The sequence below is a fragment of the Mercenaria mercenaria genome, chromosome 14 (assembly GCF_021730395.1).
Source record: "Mercenaria mercenaria strain notata chromosome 14, MADL_Memer_1, whole genome shotgun sequence".
NCBI lineage: Eukaryota > Metazoa > Mollusca > Bivalvia > Venerida > Veneridae > Mercenaria > Mercenaria mercenaria.
The window spans coordinates 56,116,374-56,136,368 of NC_069374.1; the positions used below are offsets into that span (position 1 = coordinate 56,116,374).

Sequence of the window (19,995 nt, forward strand, 5' to 3'; positions counted from 1 at the left end):
GCTATGGACACTTTTTGAGTCCAAACACTTGCACACATGGACAGGAGTAACACTATGTCCCAAACTCACACTATTATTGGCAAGGATGACATGAAAAGGTAAACAGTCGCATTAACTGTCTATCAACAAAAAGTGCTGCAAATCTGAAGGCCTGAACAAAGTTTTTAATATGTGTCTGTGAGCAAATAGCAGAGTTATATTGCTAAATTTCTATAATGAACTTGTCCATTTTTCAAGTTGGACAGTACCATTAACTGTTAAACGGGGTGTTTACCAAAAAGATACTGACTGAATAGCGAACAGTGCAGACCATGATAAGTCTGCACTGGTTGCAAAGGCAAAATCACTTGCTGCCAGCAGGCTAAGGGTTAAATGATGGTCCTACAAAAAAAAATATGTACACAATATATGTACAGGGTTTCAGTCATCATTACTTTAGTAATTCTGTCTAAAGACATTTTAAACGTTTTTTTTTTTACAATTAACAGCAATGTATTTCATATACTTACAGTTCATCTTTAACAACTATGGCCTCTTCCAATTTTAGAAAAGGAATAATGGAAAGACAAAAACAAAAACAAAGATATCATTCTTCCACAGATCTTTAAAAAACCATAAGTGACAACTGTACATTAACAACTTCTCTTAACAATATTATTAGACCCTAAACAAGACAATAACTGAAAATGATACATTTAACAAGTGTATGCAAAATTTTACTCAATAGTTAACTTTTTTTTATATCCCGGTAATTTCATGAAAATACATTATCATTTTTTTTTTAATTTGCATTCATCAACGTTCAAATCTCAAGACTATTCAAAGGTTTTTAAACTGCTGCTCTACTGCTTAAACTTTGCAGATATATTTGCAAATATATGATCTACTTTCAGATATAGTTTCATGAAAAACTGTTAACAAAGTGAATAGAGAATGGAGCATTTCAAGCCTCAGACTTGATAAAAAGAAGTCCTGGAGGTCTTCTTCATTGGAAACATAAACACTTTAGATTATAAAAACATCTGAAGTTGAGCTGGAAAATTTCAGTGCATTTTCTTTTTTTTGCAAACCTAAATTTTTTCTAAACATATCGAAGGTTGAAGGCATTACTGTAGGAAGTCCTTTATTCCATAAAGGTTACTACAGTACTGTGTTCAATTCTCAAATTTTTCTGCAGACAAAAGGAACTTTCTAATCAAATTAACATTTTCTTTCTGATTCAAAATGAACATCTGTGTGGATTTTAAATTCATCAATATTTCAAACATTACAGGTTAACATTTCATACGTGTATGGATATGCTATCATAACAATATTAAATCATATGAAATATCGAAATTCAGAACACAACTACACACATCGTTAGATGTAAACTTCTATAAAACATTTGTAAAATATAATTTTGACACTTGAAACCATGTACATTTCCTTGAAGCATTCTACTCACTGGTTTTTACTGACAATTAATTCTGAATAAGACTTTCCTAAAAATATGTATACCTATACTGAAATGTACACTTCTTTAATAGAAGGCAAAACTTATATTTGGATGAACTTTTGGATGTATAACACACACTTGTCACTTAAATGGTTGGTCCCATTTAACAAACCTTTCTATTTTCTATAAAACTATATGGCAACTCTTCCCTTTTAAGCAACTGAGATGACAATCAGATAATCTAAACATCAGAATCTTTTACCACAATATCATAAGAAAAACACATTATTCAATAAAGAATATTATCTGTAATTACTAAAACGTCCCTCCTTAAATAGTAATTTGAATTTTTATAAGCCCCTCTTTAATATGTACCTGTATTCTCAAACCCAATTTTGCAAAGAAAAAACCTATAAAGCAAAATGTCAAAGTAACTATCTGACAGTGTTAGCTATAAATATCATTACCAAAAGAAAGAAAACTATCATCTTCCTCAAACAATAACCCCATAACATTACAAAATGTAATCTTTGTCATGGAAACACCAAAAAGCACTATTTTGCTATAAATAAATATTTCTTTATAAATAACTGTTCCTCACATTTATAATAGAACAACTCTTTACTGAGATTTATGTTAACCCTTAGCCTGCTGGTGGCAATTGATTCTGCCTTTGAGACCAGTGCAAACCAAGATCAGCCTGCACATCCGTGCAGTCTGATCATGGTCTGCACTGTTCGCCATTCAGTCAGTATTTTTTTGGTAAGCACCCCTTTTAACAGTTAATGGTACTGTCCAAATTGAAAGATGGACCAGTCCATTTTAGAAATTTAGCAGGCTAAGGGTTAATAAAATCCTTGTTGAAAGTGACTTAAAGCAAAATAGCTATTCCTCAGCAGATAGTACATTTTTAAGTAAAAATGTTTATGTATAAACCGACTAAAAGTAAATTTTGAATTGAATTTCTATAATCAAAACTAATTCCAAGGCGACTATCATATATCCTGGGGTAATTTTATATTCATTAGCCACTGATATCAAATCTAAAGCAGGAAAAATTCTTATGTGATGCTATATAATTAAGACCTGTCTTTAATATCTTGGCAGAAAATCTGTATGTTTTTTGTTCTCTAACAGTCTAACCTACTGTAACAAAAAGTTAAAATCAAATGATATATGGCAAGTACGAAAATTTGTGTTTGATATTTTTAGCTCCATAAAACAAGTATATATTTATCATGAGACCCTATATTCACAATTTCTGCCATCAATATATGCATATATGCAATATACGCACATCCAAATTTTATTTGCTGTTTCATTAACCTTCCTTTTCCCCAAAGTTCAATGCTGCTCTATTAACCTCCCCACTCCAAGCTAAAGTCATTGCTGTTCAATCAACCTCCCCCAAATAAAAAAATTCACAGCAGAATTATCAACCTCTCCATATTTTTCACTGCTGTTCTGTCTCTTCACTCTCCTCCCCTGTTTTTTCTTCATCATTTGAATCCTCATTTTTCGATTCAATCATTTCATAATCATTGTCTTTGTTTTCATCATTATCTTTATTTTCTTCATTGTCATCATTTTCAGAATCTCCTTCTTCCTCTTCTGTTTTATTCTTTTCTTTTTCCAATTCTTTTTCTATCTCAGGTGGTGGGTAAACGTCATGTTTATAAAGTGGTTTGAATGAATCAATGACACCCACATCTTCTGTTAAGTTTGGGAAGATCCATAAATGATGTTTTCCGAGCGTGACTAGCCATATCAATGAGAAGATGATGACACGTACTGAAATGAGAATTCAACTGTCAGCAACACAATTCTTCCATAATAATGGTAAATTGGCCCTACTGTGGTCTATCCAGTACATGCAATATTTTACTAACATGTACATCAATAGATACCAGTGTTCAAAATGTGACAATAAATTTATTTATTAACAGTCAAAGTTTTGACTGTAATTAAATCAAACTAAATCAAAAATATATCCTTTGCCACATTGCTCTTTTTATACAAACACTGTATTTAAAACAAACAAACATGCACTTAAGAGCTGCTACAGCAACGTCAGGGCAATGTGAGCAGGGTGACCATATAACAAAAATCAATTACATGTTTTTACTTAAAACAATCCAAGGTTTCACGATGTAAATGATCCTCATATAGGTAAGGTCTGAATTGTATGTAAGATAAATTCTGAGAAAATTCTGTCACAAGCTTTACAATAACAAAATCACATATAATATATATATATACTTACAAAACAATTAAGAAAAGCATAAAACCAACAAAGCTAGCACCGAGTAAACTTGCGTAGTAGACACCAATTCTCATCCAGTCTGGCCACAGTGGGAATAGACATAATGCTATAGCTCCTAACACTGTAACAGGTAAAATACAGAGATTAACAAGTTGTAATGGTTTTATATAAGCTTGCATTAATTTCTTTTAAGCATTAAACCAACAATTCTAGCATAAAACTGCTGTTCTTGTCACTTTTCGGTGGTGCTTTTACAGGACAGAGAATATGTGTTAACAGAGAGATTCTCATGCTCACATGCTGTTAAAACACCTTTTTATACACGCACGTTTCGTGACAAAGCGTAAACGCAATGCGGCTCCTGAAACATATGTTAAAAAGAAATGACCTCAAAGTGAAAAAAAAAAAGCAGACATTCCCACGCATTTCAAGGTAATTTAATGACGTAGCGGGATAATACATTCATTTATTAGTTTTTAAGTGTTTTATGCTAAAATAGCATTAGCATATCTTTATTTCATGATATATCGTCTTCAGAATCCTGCGGGGATCGGATCTGCAGATGTAATAACACAAAAAAAACCCATGCGTTATCCCTACAGCTTAGTGAGATGACAGTTTTCCAAATTTAACAGTGGAGAAAAAATGCAAGGTCCCCATTTGGGGAAAATTTCAAACATGGGCAAGAAAGTACATGGAACCATGGATTTTCAGCTATGTGGATTTTTGTCTTTTACAGACTGATCACACTAACAGAAGTGATGGCCTCCGATTTAGACTGCAGAACATTCTTTGATAGTGTGATATAATCATGTTTCTTATAAACAAAACTAGATCAATTATCAAATGGTATACTATATAGATTGGGTAATGTTCACAAAGGTTTTATTTTACTAGTATTCATGATCAGAGTGACACACAAGTTCAGAATGCTCATAAATATTAAGAAGCATTAATTCACAATAAATATATACAATATGAAGTGTGAATTCTTAACAACATGAGTAGGTCTGGTGGTTATCATATCATGAAATAAATGGAACGTAAAAGTTTTTTAAACCAAATCTACAGTAATCTATTACATAGGATTTAAAAGTGATTACGAAATATTTCATCATTTTTTTGTGTTTCACACCAGTTTTCAACAGCGTAAGAAGTATATTTGGAAGTCATTAAAGCTAACCACTGGTCCTGGAATCCTTACCATTATTAAACAGTATCTAACAACTTCCCCAACAGAAGTGGGTATTGAATGACATCAGATTGTCTTTAGCCAGTCATCATACCCCTTACCAAAGAAGGAACTTACTTTCTGATTAGAAGTCACGTCCCACCTATTGAGCTTTCTGGGTGGACTCTTTGTAACAGAACAAAGAAACTGCAGAAATAAAATTCTACATTTTCAAAATTATTTCCCTAACTTAAATTGGCACCTATCACTTAAGTTTTACAAATGACATATTATACTTACACATTAAAAATCCCATAAAGAATGTCTTTGGGTGTATAGGGTCATATATCCAAACATAAATCTGAAAAATAAAAACAACATGAATAACACTGATTACAGTGGAATTTTGTGCATTTTCAAGCACAAATTTAAAATAGATGTGTCTGTAAAAGGAGTGGATGAAATTATAGCTTTTAGCCCAATATACCAATCTCTTTCTGCTATCAGTACGAAACAACAACTTTCCAAATATGACTTTTCTTATTTTGACTGGGGCAGTCTTTTTAAGAAAAGTCAAACTGTATGCTGCAGTTGCTTCCCTTTAACTTCAGAAATCTCTACCTATAGGTAAGGGAGATCACTGCGCAGAAGATTGAAAAGAACTATTATTTCATTAGTTCTTTATTTCTAAAGCATCAACTTTAAATACTAATGAGGCACTATCGTTAATTTATCACATTTAAATGCACAGCTTTCAGTAATGCACTAAAAAGCTGAAAATCCTGTAATAAATGCTATACTTACAGAATTACCATCAACAAATCTCTGATCATCACTCATGTTCAGTTTGAATTTCTTTAATTTTACTTCTTTCTTGTCTGTCTGGAATGTATCAAAAAAAGATCTACTGCTTAACACTTGCATTATGCAAAATAACTATCCTATGGTTAATAATGGTGGGATGGTTAACAAGCATTCACTTATTTGGTAAAATACATTGTATTATCATTTTAAACCTTACTGGGAAATTTCTGCTGATTTACAGGAACACACTTTTATCTTAATGTAGACTTCTCAAAATTCAGAAAGTACAGTTGAATCTGCCGTAGCAGCCACTGGAAAGCAGTCACTCGCCTTAAGAAGCTAGTCAGCTAACTTAAAGTCAACTTTTAGTTCTAATTTATGTTGTCTTTAGCAGCCACCTGGCTTACAGCAGCTGAAGTGGCCGGATCATGTCACTTCACTGGCTGTTTTATAAAGCTTTGGTTGCAACAGGGGCTGTTAGCAAACACAAATTCATGCAGTCTGATCATGATCTGCAGTTTGCCATCCAGTCCTAACATTTTGGTATGCACCCCTTTTAACAGTTAAAAGTACTGTCCAAATTGAAAGACGGACAAGGTCAATATAGAAATTTAACAGGGTAAGGGTTAACAATGTTAAATTATACAAATATTAACCAAATAGATATTTTCTTTACACTTACTTTTTTCTTTTCTTCTTTTTTCTTTTCTTCTTTTTTCTCTTCTTCTTTAGTTTCCAATTCTTTCGTTTCCTTTTCTGTCAGTTTCTTTGACTTTTTACTTTTCTTACTCTGTAATTGACAAATTCTATCTGACTTAGCACAACATGGGTAAACTATTTCCCTTTATCAGCACAAAATTTCATGGCTTCAGCCAAAACAGTTTTCAATAATGATAATAAAACATAGTGACATGAATTGCTGAATTCAAATTCTGAAATTCAAATTACACGTGGCTGTTTTGTTTGACCATCTGATATCAAATAGATTATACTTTTTTTACTGATCAATATCCTATTATTATTTCATGAAAGTACGAAATTGATGAAAGTTAGTCCCCAATTATGCAATATCAAAACTGTGCAAAGGTGAAAAATTTATTAAACTTTTAACATACATCTGCTCCACTTTCTTTTTCCTTCTCTTTTTCTTTCTCTTCAATTTCTTTTTTCTTTTTCTTTTTGTCTCTGTCTTTCCTTGATTCTACTTTATCAGCTCGATGGAAAAGGCCTTTCTGAATAAATCTATGAAAACAAAAACAATCATTTTAAGAAAACCTATATTTGTATGTACTGACTCTGAACAGTTTTTTTGCACTCTTTCAAGCCTTACTGAACATTTATATGCAAAATCAAAGTAACTATACAAAATGTAAGTAACTATTTTCTAAAGATACCTAAATAAAGCATGGATATTCATTTAAACAGTTATATACATGTACCGTAATTATATACTAATGGGGAATAAAGCAGTAATTTTTTGTAAAAGTTACAAAATGTAAGCATCATGACCAAGTCTTTTTTCTTCTTCTACTTTATCAAGTCTCACTGAAATAACATGTTTGTTTCATTTCAGCATGTATTTCATCGTGAAAATAAATCAATCAAATAAGAAAAAGATACAGAAAAGCATATAAACCTCTGCCCTTGACGCAAGAGAATCTGCAAGCCTTTTTTATAAATGGTTCGTTAAATCAAACAGGACCACTAACCACATCATGACAACTAAACAGATCAATGAGATCATATTCATTTGGTAACATTATGAAATCACCATTGAGTTTTGAAATATTTTCAAACTCTTAGATTACTAATTTATCTTAGTAGTAATCATGAAGAAAATCAAACCTGTTTAAGAATTGCACACAACTTCTTCTATCAGTGAACGTAATCTCTGAGTCTGGGTTTGCCTTTCCTTTTGACCATTTCGAATCAAGAAGGCAGTTGACTGCATCAGATGCTGAAATGTCAAAATATAAGTATGAGAATTGTGATCAAACATGTGACAGATAGTAAATATCTAAGAAACTTGCTATGTTTATCTCAAACCTCTACTGCCCTTTGCACAAAAAAGTGCTCTTGTATATCATTGAAAAACATACAAAAGTGCATAAAAGGTAACGTAAGATTGTATAATAGTATAATAATATAATAATTATTAATAATACGGTATGTAGATACACTTTATTCAGAGATTATTTATTAATAATATTATACCAGATTTATATAGCGCCCTTTTCATGATCAATTTCACGTTCAATGGCGCTTTACATAGTTCAAATGCAGCCACACAGGGCGCATAATTCATCCTCTACTAGTACAGACACAGAGCGATCTGACCTGAGGGACAGAGTGAGACAAAGCCCCCACGACAGAGAGATCAGAAATCAGATACAGGCTTGTCCGGCTAACTCAGCCTAGCTCGTTGCGAATAGACAGCCTGGTTCTTTAACGTGCCCAGTGTATAGCACTGATATACGCAAGGATTGCCTGGGTTCCTGACCAGAACACCACTAGTTCAAGTTGGGTGGGAAACACTGAAAAGCGTTTCTGAAAATTCCCGAGTATCTGCCGGGGATCGAACCCCGACCTCAGGATTGGAAGGCCAGTGTGTATTTGTGTTATCAAATTGTCTCACCAAATAAAGTGAAAAACAGTAAAACTACAAAACCAAATAAAGGGAAAAAAGTAAAAGTACAACAATCTAAAATTAAAGTTTGATTTTGAAGCACTGTTAAGTTTTAACCTTCATACCTATAAAGCATTTAACTGTCATCCCAGCTAAACGACCAGTATGTGCAGGTGTGTTGAAGCGGAGATGTTTGGCAACTGCATACTCTTCCTTTGTACATGCTTGTTCTTCCTGAAAACAACAACAATAAATCATAATACAACTATGTACCATAAAATAGAACTCTCCCTTCAGTCACTTTGTATTGTATTAATAATACAATAACAGTTGAGAATTGCTTAAAAGCCCATATATATGGGTTGTCTGGAGATTCAGTAACTAGGCCTCTAGATCTGGTCCAGTTACCAGACTCAAATCAATTTCCTTTTGGAAAAATCATTTCAAGTATCTATCTATCTTCCATTACTCTCTAACCCTTGACTGGGATGTGCCTGCAAAGATTGTTAGCAGAGAATGAAAGAAAATAGGGCCAAATAAAAGGAATATCTGTTAGTATTTTGAAAAATACAAACTGGGGTGTAGAGCAATGTTATGTTGAAGCATTATTAAGGTTCAAACATCAGCAGTTAACTACTCCATTACTCCAATGGTTGGAAGGGAAGGGATTGTCTGGTGGAAGATTATGTTTGATTGTTTGTTTTGGGAACACCATTTTTCGTAAGTATTTCAGTTGTGTAGTGGCGGGCAGTTAACCTATAACCAGTGCTCCTGGATTCTGTACTAGTACAAATCTGTTCTCCATAAGCACCAACTTCCCCACATGAATCAGAGGTGGAAGATGAATGATTTCAGACACAATGCTTTTCATCAAGTTGTCACAGAGAACATTTTTTTGTTTGGGTTTAACGTTGCAGGGTTCGAATTTAAGCTCGCATACTCGCGAAATGCGAGTGCAAATTTCAAACTGCGAGGTGAGATTTCAGACACCAGCATTTTTTTGCAAGTGAAAATTTTTAGCCGAATAATGTGCATTTCGAACGGTCGTCTCTATCTTACACTGTTCTTTCTTTAACAACTTGCGGTCATTGCAGCGCATTGTCATTTGCAGAACGAATTTCGGAGCACTCTTTCGTCGTAAACGGAAGTTTACACTCGATACATGTCCCGTGCGCATGTCTTTTCAACTGCTGACAATTACCTGCGCCAATTTTGATGACGTTTACCGCATCCAGTGGGTTTTTGGTATCTATATAAGTTACATTTATATAGCGCAATACGATTGGCTGGACGTCACTGGAGTTTGTGTTATGTTCCAGCCTTTTTGTAAATTTGGGAGGTACCAGGTCCTTTGGAGGGGAAATTTACGTCGCGAAATCATTGTTTGGGGAATAATTGCTGAAAAGTTGTTAAAATAGGAAATCAAACTATTTCATTTTTTTTGCATGGGGAATTTGGCCAGTGGGGAAAAGTATATTTTGATTGGGAATGGGCCGAATTTCAGCCTAAATCAGCATAAAAAGGCCTGTGTTCTAATAAAGTGACAAGTCGCGGAAAATGCAAGTTGTTTTTTCATTTAGCAAGTTAAAAAAAGTACCACTTGCGAAAAAATGCAAGTAGAAAATCTGGCTAAATTCGAACCCTGCATTGCACCGACACATTTTAGGTCATATGGCGACTTTCCAGCTTTGATGGTGGAGGAAGACCCCAGGTGCCCCTCCGTGCATTATTTAATCACGAGCGGGCACCTGGGTAGAACCGCCGACCTTCCGTAAGCCAGCTGGATGGCTTCCTCACGTGAAGAATTCAACGCCCCGAGTGAGGCTCGAACCCACATCGATGAGGGGCAAGTGATTTGTAGTCAGCGACCTTAACCACTCGGCCACGGAGGCCCCCCACAGAGAACATACGCCCCGCCCAGGAACGGCCTCAGATCTGTAGATATGTGCTCTCTATACAGAGCTAAACAGACAGACAGGTGGAAGATTATTCCATAGGACTATACTCCTGGCGTAAAAAGCAGTATCTGTAATCAATTTGAAATTTTCTTATAAAGACTTAGGAGTCAATTTGTCATTTTAGATAGTAGAGCATACATGTCATCGACACTGTAAGTGTAACCATGTTTTGGCATTGCCCAAGTAGCTGCCGGACTGCTTCTATTTGTTTAATTTGGGCAAAGAGCTATAAAAATAAATAGATTGGCAATTTGAACGGCATATAGAGCAAATCTCGCCAACTTCACGTGGGAACTGAATGAGATCTCGTTTTACAGGTGTATGAAACAGACAGCAGAACAATAATCATAATAACTTTCTATCCGATCACTTGTTTATAATGATAATGATCTTTTTTTATGTTAACATTTTCTACACGGGGATGGAATGAATTTATGCTTGGAAGTCTGAGAAATCAACAGTTATCATATGAAAATTGGACCCTATTCCAATTACGTGCTGGCTGTACTTTAATAAGCGTATATTGATTTGATTACGACTGATCATGTCGGCGAATGCTTCAATAAGATAAAGCGCTGACACAAGCTTATCTCATGTTGCTACTTTGTGTATTTTATATTTCTTTGATTTGGGTTTGTGTGTGTTCAACTTAACATCAACGATGTTCTCTCCAACATAAGGCAGGAGAATTGTATGGAGAACAGAATCCGGAACACTCGCACTATTTTAGTCATTACCGAACTGACTGACATCTTACAAAATGAAAACACCAACTAAAAATCAGAATTCATCGCACAAAACTAGCGCGCAGGAATTATTTGAAATGAAACAGCCTGTACCCCACCCAATTTATGTCAATGTAAATGAACGCTCGGTGCTGACAATTGCTGTATTCTTAATCAGATTGTCGTAAAGATAAGCGATGACTGTGTCAAAAAGTAAGCACTTTCATATTAGAAAATGCAGGCTCGACTACACGACAAAAACTCTTAAACTTCAGGAATACCTGGTCTGCTTTTCGTTTCGGACGTCGTCTGTCAGCCATGTTTACGTGTATAAGCCTCGTTTTAATATTTTAACAACTTCCTGGTTGAGGGCTAGTAAAAAAGTATGGAGGCACGAAATTTTGATTTTATGGTAGTGGGCTACTCCGGACACAGGCAAAAACGAAACTCGAATGAAAAAAGAAAATGACACTGATACTGTTAAATCAGGATTTGAAACAATAAATAGCCAATTAAAGCAGAGCAGGAAATAGCTCCACGCTCCTACTGTCTTTGTAGATTGATACAACATTATAAAAGTAAAATCTGATACAAATACATAGGCTACCAATACAGGCCTAACTGACTGATTCACTTGAAAAAGCTCGAGATGAGTTCAGTAAGAATACTGCAAATCGTTTTACTTATGTTACCGTAACAACCGCGAAGTTATAGAGGCTGAGCAACCACATTTAAAACAGGCTATGTCAACCCGGAAATCATTACTAGTATCATCATAATATCATAAAATCATAATATGCAACATATACATTTTTTAATATGGTTCCAACTTTCAAAGGCCAAATCGAGATACTTTGCGGTTATATGTGTCTTATAAAAAACTCTGTTTCCATGACAGAGATGAAACTTATTAAATTCAGTCATACTAGATCTAAATGGATAACATGTCCTTGTCGTTGAGACTTTAAAATTCTTACACACTTATCTCCAGTCCTAAGTACTTACAACCTATAATGTCAATCAAAACATCAAGTTATCAAAGTTGAAATGTTTTGGAGGTAGGCCTACTTCAGGTTTGAAGCTGCAAAGTTGTAGAACAGCCTACTAAATAACACGTGCATATAGTCTTACTCAAGCTGGTTCGCACCTAGACAATGATGCCCAGAATGTAACTGTAGTACGTGCAACATTAATAAGTGTAAAGACTTGGTCAGATTGGTTCACACCTAGACAGACCCGAAATGTAAATATACCAAGGTATGAAGATTTTACCAGGCTGGTCCACATTTGGACAGGCCCCAAAATTGTAGATATACTATGTGCATGTAATTACAATTGTCTTGCTTTTTTTATTTATTTTTTTTAGTATGCTTTTTAAAGCTGCTCGCCCTCAGTTTGGTCGAAAATATTCAATTTCACAAAAGCAACATTTTTGTAACAAGAATGTAAAATGAAAAGGCATGATCAACAAAATAAGCGAAAATCTACGTAACGTTCTGAAAAAAAAATGGCTTATGAAAACAGGTTTACGGATTCACCGCTCTAAATGGCTATACTGGAAAAATAATAAACCGTTTGCAACGCTTTACTTTTTCCTACATAACCATATAGTGCTGTGAATCCGTAAACCTTTCTGCGGGCGAGCAGCTTTAAGGTTTCGGTTGACTTTTCATACTTTTCTTTCTATTAAGGTGCTTGTCAATATTGTTAGTTTGCTATGTTGTCCTGCATTCTTGAAAGTTCTTCAGTACTGGACTTGCCATTTCTTTACTTATAGCTTGTGCGTGGTCACAGTTTAATTTTCATAATATTAATAAAGTCTTTCATTGTTAAATGTTGAAGATACATTGAATGTTGAATTTTATTGGTGAAATTGCTGTGTAAACTTGTGGCACACGGAAATATCGAATAATTCAAATAAAGAATTGTTATAAAACACAACATTAATATGTTTCTTTCAAGCAAACTAAGATGTGCTGAAGCGTTTTCCAGCGACAAAATTAATGTTGTCGAAGTAGGTTTTAGATAGTTTTGGCCCAAAGTTTCTGTAAAGTACAGCAAAATACCCTATTAAAATCGGGTCTTTGACAATACATTTAAAATTGCTTGAGCTATTCTAAAATTTAAAAATATTCCTATAACAACCTTGTAGTCAACCATTGTATATGTATGCTGACCGAAACTTTTTACGCACCCCACCCGCATCTCCTCAACTCTCTCGATATTTTTGGCAATACCTTTTAAAATTCCAATAGAATCAAATTAATTATTCATTTAGATAAATACGTTTTTAATACATATAATATATCTAAAATTCAACAAAATCAGATTGTGAAAAGATATCAATCAGTTTACGACGTCAATCCGTTTTTAAAAAGTCACAAAAATATTATCGTCAAATCGAGCAAATATGATTTATAAAAGACACAGAGGTGTCGGTTTCGACTTTTCATTAAAGTATGGTCAACTATCAGATTTATACCCAAGATATAACAGGATAAAGATGCCTCATAACGAAATTCGTTTGTCTGTAAATTTTGCACCACGTATTTTTTTGACATTCTTAAATTGAGAGGAGACCGTAAAATAAATCAAATTTTTGTATCTTTTTTAAAAACACATTTTCTAGATATACGTGAGAATTTTCAAAAACGCATTGTCGGTAATATTTCAGATGTTTACATCGATATCGAAGTTTCGTTTCCGTGTATAATAGCAGTTGTTTTGTTTTAGTATAATTATGGAAAAGTCAACGAAAACTGCATGTTACAGAATAGATAAGTTAAACGATATGATAATGAATGGCTGCCGTGTATGAAAATTTACATTTTATATTGACTTTAAATACGTTACAAGCAAAACACATTAAACACATTGACAAAAATGTCCATGATACATGATAGTTATGCATGATTAAATCCAACCAAATCCATTTATATCAACATTTTTTTCATTGTGTAAACCTATTGAAGACTGAAGAAAGGAAAGATGTTATTATTTCTAACTACATGTACAAAATTGACCTAACTATGAATTTTCAGATGATTTACATCCCACACAATCCTTACCAGATGTATGTTATAAAATGTAAAAGAAAAATGACCACTGAAGAAGATAAGGCTTGAAGACAGACACACAGATTTTAACATGTGTCCATTTTTATTCATTTCATTGGAATCAAAGTGTCGGTTTTAATACTTGTTATGTAGATTAAATTTCGTATATGAGAAAAACGTTCTCTTCAACGACATGATTATAATGTTCATATTATTCACTTACTTTGAATTCCACTTTTGCATAAGGAGTATTTTGACAGAAGAAAATTCGTAATAGAATCCATGTTTGTCACATAATGTAACATAAAATATATCAGTCTCAAAACTGATTACTATTAAAAAGGAAAATATTGAATATGGGAAAATTCTATGATAGAAAAAAATCAAAACAAAATAAAAGACCTTTCTCCTTTTTCTCTTAGTAGCTTCGTCCTCTTCTTCTTCAACCACTAGTTCTTGTACAATTTCTTTTTCTTCTTCGTCATCAGCCCCTTCTCTCGATTCTTTTTCCCCAGTTTCGTCTGTCTTACCACTTTCTTTTCCTTTCTTTTCTTCCTCGATAAACTGCTTATAAGCCTTCTTCCTGACAATTTCATTTATTTTAAAGTCCCTGTTGGCTTGACGGTTTAGAAACAATTTTGATTGTCCTACATCTTCATCTTCCTCTTTTTCATCACTTCTTTCCCAGTAAGCTCCCGTTTTTATATTCAAACTCATTTTAAGCACTCTTTACTTTTTAAAAACTTTTTTTCTTAAAAAAAAAGACAACAACTTGTTTTACTCCTCGTTGTTTTCTAAAAGTTTGATATCAATTCTAATCAAATTAACACGTACGGCATTTGTTACGAAGTTGCCGTTGAGAGCTCAAAAGAAAAAATGGCCAGCGTTTGGGCTACGTATTATATTCAATACATTCTATTTTTGAATATTAAATCAATGTCTACGTTTTATAAGGAAGTAACTCTTCATAATTTTGTGTGAAAATTCATAATGCCCCGAAGCTGACAATTTGTAAAGTCAAGGCGGTTTCTCTCATGTACAACTTGCCTACAGTCAATTGTGTATCGCATTTAGTCTCGGCTTTCAGCATTATGTGCTACTTTGTAGCCAGCCCTCGTTGAACCGCAACATATTTATACATTTATCTAAAAATTCAATATGTCATATTTCGTTTTGAATGTCTTATCGGATTTACAATGTTGAACATTAGCCTTTCTCACTGTTAAATACTTGGTAACATATTGTTAATTTGTTGCTTCCGACATGGCGTTACTTCTGTTTTACACATATGGTAACATTTCCTCAAACAACATATATTATTCAATACAAAATATATGTTTATGATATCAATTTTATAACAGAAACATACCTGAGGCCCTGAATAATCACCCCAGTCGCTCCCTTCCTCGTCCGTCTCCATGTTCCCTTTTAATCTGAACTATGTTAAGCCTATTGTTTTAATAATACGTATGTAAACTTTGTACTGTATATACACGTGTGCTATTTTGATTGATGAACAATCGGTGTCATATTGTGGTTTAACAGACAAAACAGCATAATATTTGGTTAACATTTCAATGATATATACGCTAGCTTTTGGGGGATCTTAAAACGGCCATTTCAGATCGACTATTAGAGAAGCACTGAACTTTTATATCGCTCTGTATCACGTTCCAGGAAAGCAATACAGACTCGAACCGGCGACTCCAGGGTTGAGCGTCCGATGAAATTTTCACGCAGTATTATTATATAACCAAAAACACTGACGACGGTTCAGAAAATAGCTGCAATAAGTTATAAAATATTCGTGGCAATGAAGGTTACAAACTCTAAGTTTGAAGACTAGTCTTAAAATTCTACCATCTGATTGGTTGTGTCTCAGCACAATAAATGCTATTTTCTTCGAATGCAATATATTAAATCAGTTTTATAATCGTTAACTCATACATTTTGCCATCGATTTTTAGTACTAGATCCGTCGCCATTCATCAAACCGTATTTACGTGAATATTATACAGTTATTGACTTATGTTGCGGTCAATATGTGCTTTTACGGACCTGTAAAAATGATATTGCAGTCCTCGGTCAATATCATGCGTCCTCGGTCAATATCATTTTTACAGGTCCGTAAAACACATATTGACGAAAACACAAGTCTATAATTGTTATATTATTTGCCCTTCTCAAATGCATTCATTTGACTGGCCCATATTTCATACATATAGGAAAAAGTGATATCACATGAGTCATTATCACTTTTGCTGGTCAATATCGCTTCTTGCGAACCCGCGCGTGCACTTATTTCGACCAGTCAAATGAGCGCATTTGAGAAGGATATATAATATTCAAATGTGTTGCAAAAGCCGGGCGCACAGCAAACGTCCTAAATCAGCCAATATACAAAACTGTTCTCTATATTCCAACGCCAACAAAACAATGTGAGACCGTCATTATTCGTGGATAACCATTTTTTGCGGGCTACATAGTCGAATCATTCCTCGAAATTAGGATGAAATCAACGATCAATTTTCATTTGACTTAGAATCTATATTATATTTTTTCATAAACATAATCGGGAGGTATTTAATGGCGGGATAAAGCTTAGGTACATACCTGAAAATCTACTGTCATATGCAAAGAGAAACGTTTTAAAAAAAGATGATGAAAGAAAATTTTCAAACTTAAGGTAACAAGAGCCATGTTACACATGGCTAATCCCCCCGCCGGGCATATTATAATTGAAGGCTAAAGTTCCTGGCAAGTTAGTGTCTGAAAGTATTAATTTTGGGGAAAGCTTTGAAGAACCGTTTAGTTGTGGTCCGCATCAGGGGGTTTAAAGATGTGGAAGAAAGAATAAGTCAGTAGTGAGGTGGTTTACTGCTACATTTTATTAATTTTCATGAAGAGTATAGCTATGATGTTTTTCTATATGGCTACTGTAAAAAGAAGGAATGGAAAGCTAACAGGGAACAAGAGTGCCAGAATGTCACAATATATGCCCGTCGCAGCAATTTCTTTACTCTAGCAGCTGTATTTGCAAATGGAATGTTAATTTTGTGGTTGTTTAGTAATCATTGTAAGTCTTTTGTTTTTTTAAGTCCACAAAAAAACTCCTTACCAGGTAGAGATACCTTATATATAATAAAATACACCTAAAATTGGAGAGTAACTTCTATGTTGTACCACAGAAAAGTGGTCTTGTTTTTTCCCTACGGTCAATTATAAAAAATTTACAATATAAGTTATTTATAGTAACAACTAAGGGAAGTTAATCTTAAAAAAAAAAAAAAGAAAAAAAGAAGAAATTGCAAGTCCATACAAAAATCTTTATCAGGTAGAGATTGATCAAAATACACCTCAAAATTGGATATAGCATGCATGTTGTACTACAGAAAAGTGGTCTCGATTTTTCCCTACGACTAGTAATGAAAAAATTACAATAAAAGCTATTTAAAGTAACAACAAAGGGAAGTAATTCTAAAGAAGGGAACTGCGCATGACACTTCGTCTCATGATGGTGTATAATTGTGCCAAGTTACATCAAAATCCCTCCATGCATGAAGAAGAAATGCTTCGGACAAAGTCATTCTTTTATCTGACCTTTGGCCTCTAAATGTGACCTTGACCTTGTGACCTGGATCTTGCGCATGACACTCCGTCTCGTGGTGGTGAATATTGCGCCAAGGTATATCAAAATCCCTCTATGCATGAAGAAGAAATGCTCCGGACAAGGTTTTCATTCTTGTATCCTTTGACCTCTAAATGTGACCTTGACCTTAGACCTAGGGACCTGGTTCATGCGCATGACACTTCGCCTCGTGGTGGTAAACATTTGTGCTAAGATATATCAAAATCCCTCCATGCATGAAGAAGATATGCTCCGGACAAATTTTTTAAAGAAAATATGATAAAGGGGAATAACTCAAAAAATAGGCAAGGTAGAGTTAGTGTTCTTGCACACTGTACTTCCTCCCAATGTGTTCTATCAGTGTATGAAGTTTGAAGAAAATCCCTCCAGTACTTTGGAGTTAAGCTCCGGACAATTTTTTTAAGAAAATATGATAAAGGGGAATAACTCAAAAAATAGGCAAGGTAGAGTTATTGTTCTTGACAATGCACTTCCTCCCAATGTGTTCTATCAGTGTATGAAGTTTGAAGAAAATCCCTCAAGTACTTTTGGAGTTATGCTCCGGACAAATTTTTTTAAGAAAATATGATAAAGGGGAATAACTCAAAAAATAGACAAGGAAGAGTTATTGTTCTTGCACACTGCACTTCCTCCCAATGTGTTCTATCAGTGTATGAAGTTTGAAGAAAATCCCTCCAATACTTTTGGAGTTATGCTCCGGACAAAGATCGTTGCGGACGGACGGGCGCACGCACGCACGCACGGACGGAGAGCATTTCTAATATCCCCTTCGCCTTTGGCGGGGGGATAAATAAAGAAACGTCTGATAACGGGAATATAATTTAGAAAAAATGAATGATAGAGGGAGGAACTCTTTTTACTTTTTATTTATTTATTCAGTCTGTAAGTCAACGAATATATTTACGTAATTGAGTCGAACCTTGAGGGAACCAATATAGTGCATTTGCGACCAGCATGGATCCAAATCAGCCTGCGCATCCGCGCAGTCTGGTCAGGATTCATGCTGTTCGCTTTCAAAGCCTATTGAAACCGTTAGCGAACAGCATAGATCATGACCAGACTGAGCGGATGCGTAGGCTGGTCTGGTTCCATGCTGGTCGAAAATAAACTATATATTGATTTTCTCATGGCGCGGCTGATATAAAGTCATATTCAGCACATATAACAGCACATACAAATTAACATAATACATGTTATCATTATACCATTTAGAATTTTATATTATGTAATATGAAATTTCGTGATAACAAAACAATATAGGTAACAGATTTCATGATGTTTTAACTTGTTTATTTTATCAAACCACAAAATACAACCACAAGATGAATTTACAGTGGTCTCTTTTTCTTAAAAAAGAGTAGGGATACTTTGTATATGCGAATAACAATGGATCTGCGCTTCACATTATATATAACCATACATTGTTTTCTCGCAAATACCAAAAAAAAAAAAAAAAAAAAAAAAAAAAAAAAAAAAACTCAACCAAAAAACAAAACAGAAAAAACAACAACAACAACAAACAAACAAGAATTAGTCAAATTCGTAGAGATTTGCATTGATAATAAATAATTCGTTAATACTTATTTTCTTTTAAACTCACGTAAATGAAGTTGTCTTTGAATTGAGTATTTTCCTGCTGAAATATATTTAGAGATATGACAACCTTGAGCCATATGTACGGAATCTTGTTGGGGCCATTTATAATGTCGCCGTCGCGTTTGTGGGGTCGACACGCGACAACGCGAAGTGACATAGCGACATTACGAAGTGACACCCGACAATCGCAAACGACGGCGACAATCCCAAACGACAATGTCGCGATATCCACTTTGAAATGTCGCCTTTCAAAAGCACGATATATTGCGATGTCACTTCGCGTTGTCGAGCGTCGTATCGCATTGTCGCTATGTCACTTCGTAATGTCGCGATATCCCTTCGCGTTGTCGTGTGTCGACCCTGCAAACGCGACGGCGACATTATCAAACGACATGCGATAATCACAAACGACGCTTGACAACGCGAAGCGACATTTTCCAAATGTCGTATCGTATGTTGCGTGTCGCGGGTTCTGGGTGAGGGTCGACGCGCGACAATTCCAAACGATACACGACACGCGAAGTGACACTCGACAATACGAAGCGACATTTTCATAATGTCGTGTCGCATTGTCATGCGTCGACCGGTGTTCACTTGAATAAATACAGGCTAATCTTGGTCGCATTTTTTCGAACAATTCATTAATTTCATTTTATTATTAAAAGCGTTAAAAGTAAGGTATCAAAGTGAAATTTCTTTTAATAAGTAG

The 19,995-nt window shown here is 34.5% G+C and overlaps 1 protein-coding gene across 4 annotated transcripts; it reads right to left on the reverse strand.

Moving 5' to 3' along the window:
- Positions 1-586: 586 nt before the first annotated feature.
- Positions 587-15,567, reverse strand: LOC123527905 (translocation protein SEC62-like). 4 transcript variants are annotated; one of them, XM_053523568.1, is made up of 9 exons: positions 15,411-15,567; positions 8,428-8,536; positions 7,522-7,633; positions 6,792-6,918; positions 6,359-6,466; positions 5,677-5,754; positions 5,173-5,233; positions 3,702-3,822; positions 587-3,228 (listed from the first exon to the last, which is right to left on the reverse strand). In XM_053523568.1, exons 1-9 carry the CDS (start codon positions 15,459-15,461, stop codon positions 2,892-2,894), a joined length of 1,104 nt encoding a protein of 367 aa, XP_053379543.1. In that variant the 5' UTR covers positions 15,462-15,567; the 3' UTR covers positions 587-2,891. The 4 variants fall into 4 exon arrangements, with proteins under 4 accessions (XP_053379543.1, XP_053379542.1, XP_053379541.1 ...); XM_053523567.1 differs by lacking the exon at positions 15,411-15,567 and adding an exon at positions 14,444-14,773 and having other exon boundaries at positions 6,374-6,466; XM_053523566.1 differs by lacking the exon at positions 15,411-15,567 and adding an exon at positions 14,444-14,773.
- Between the last annotated feature and the right edge of the window lie 4,428 nt (positions 15,568-19,995).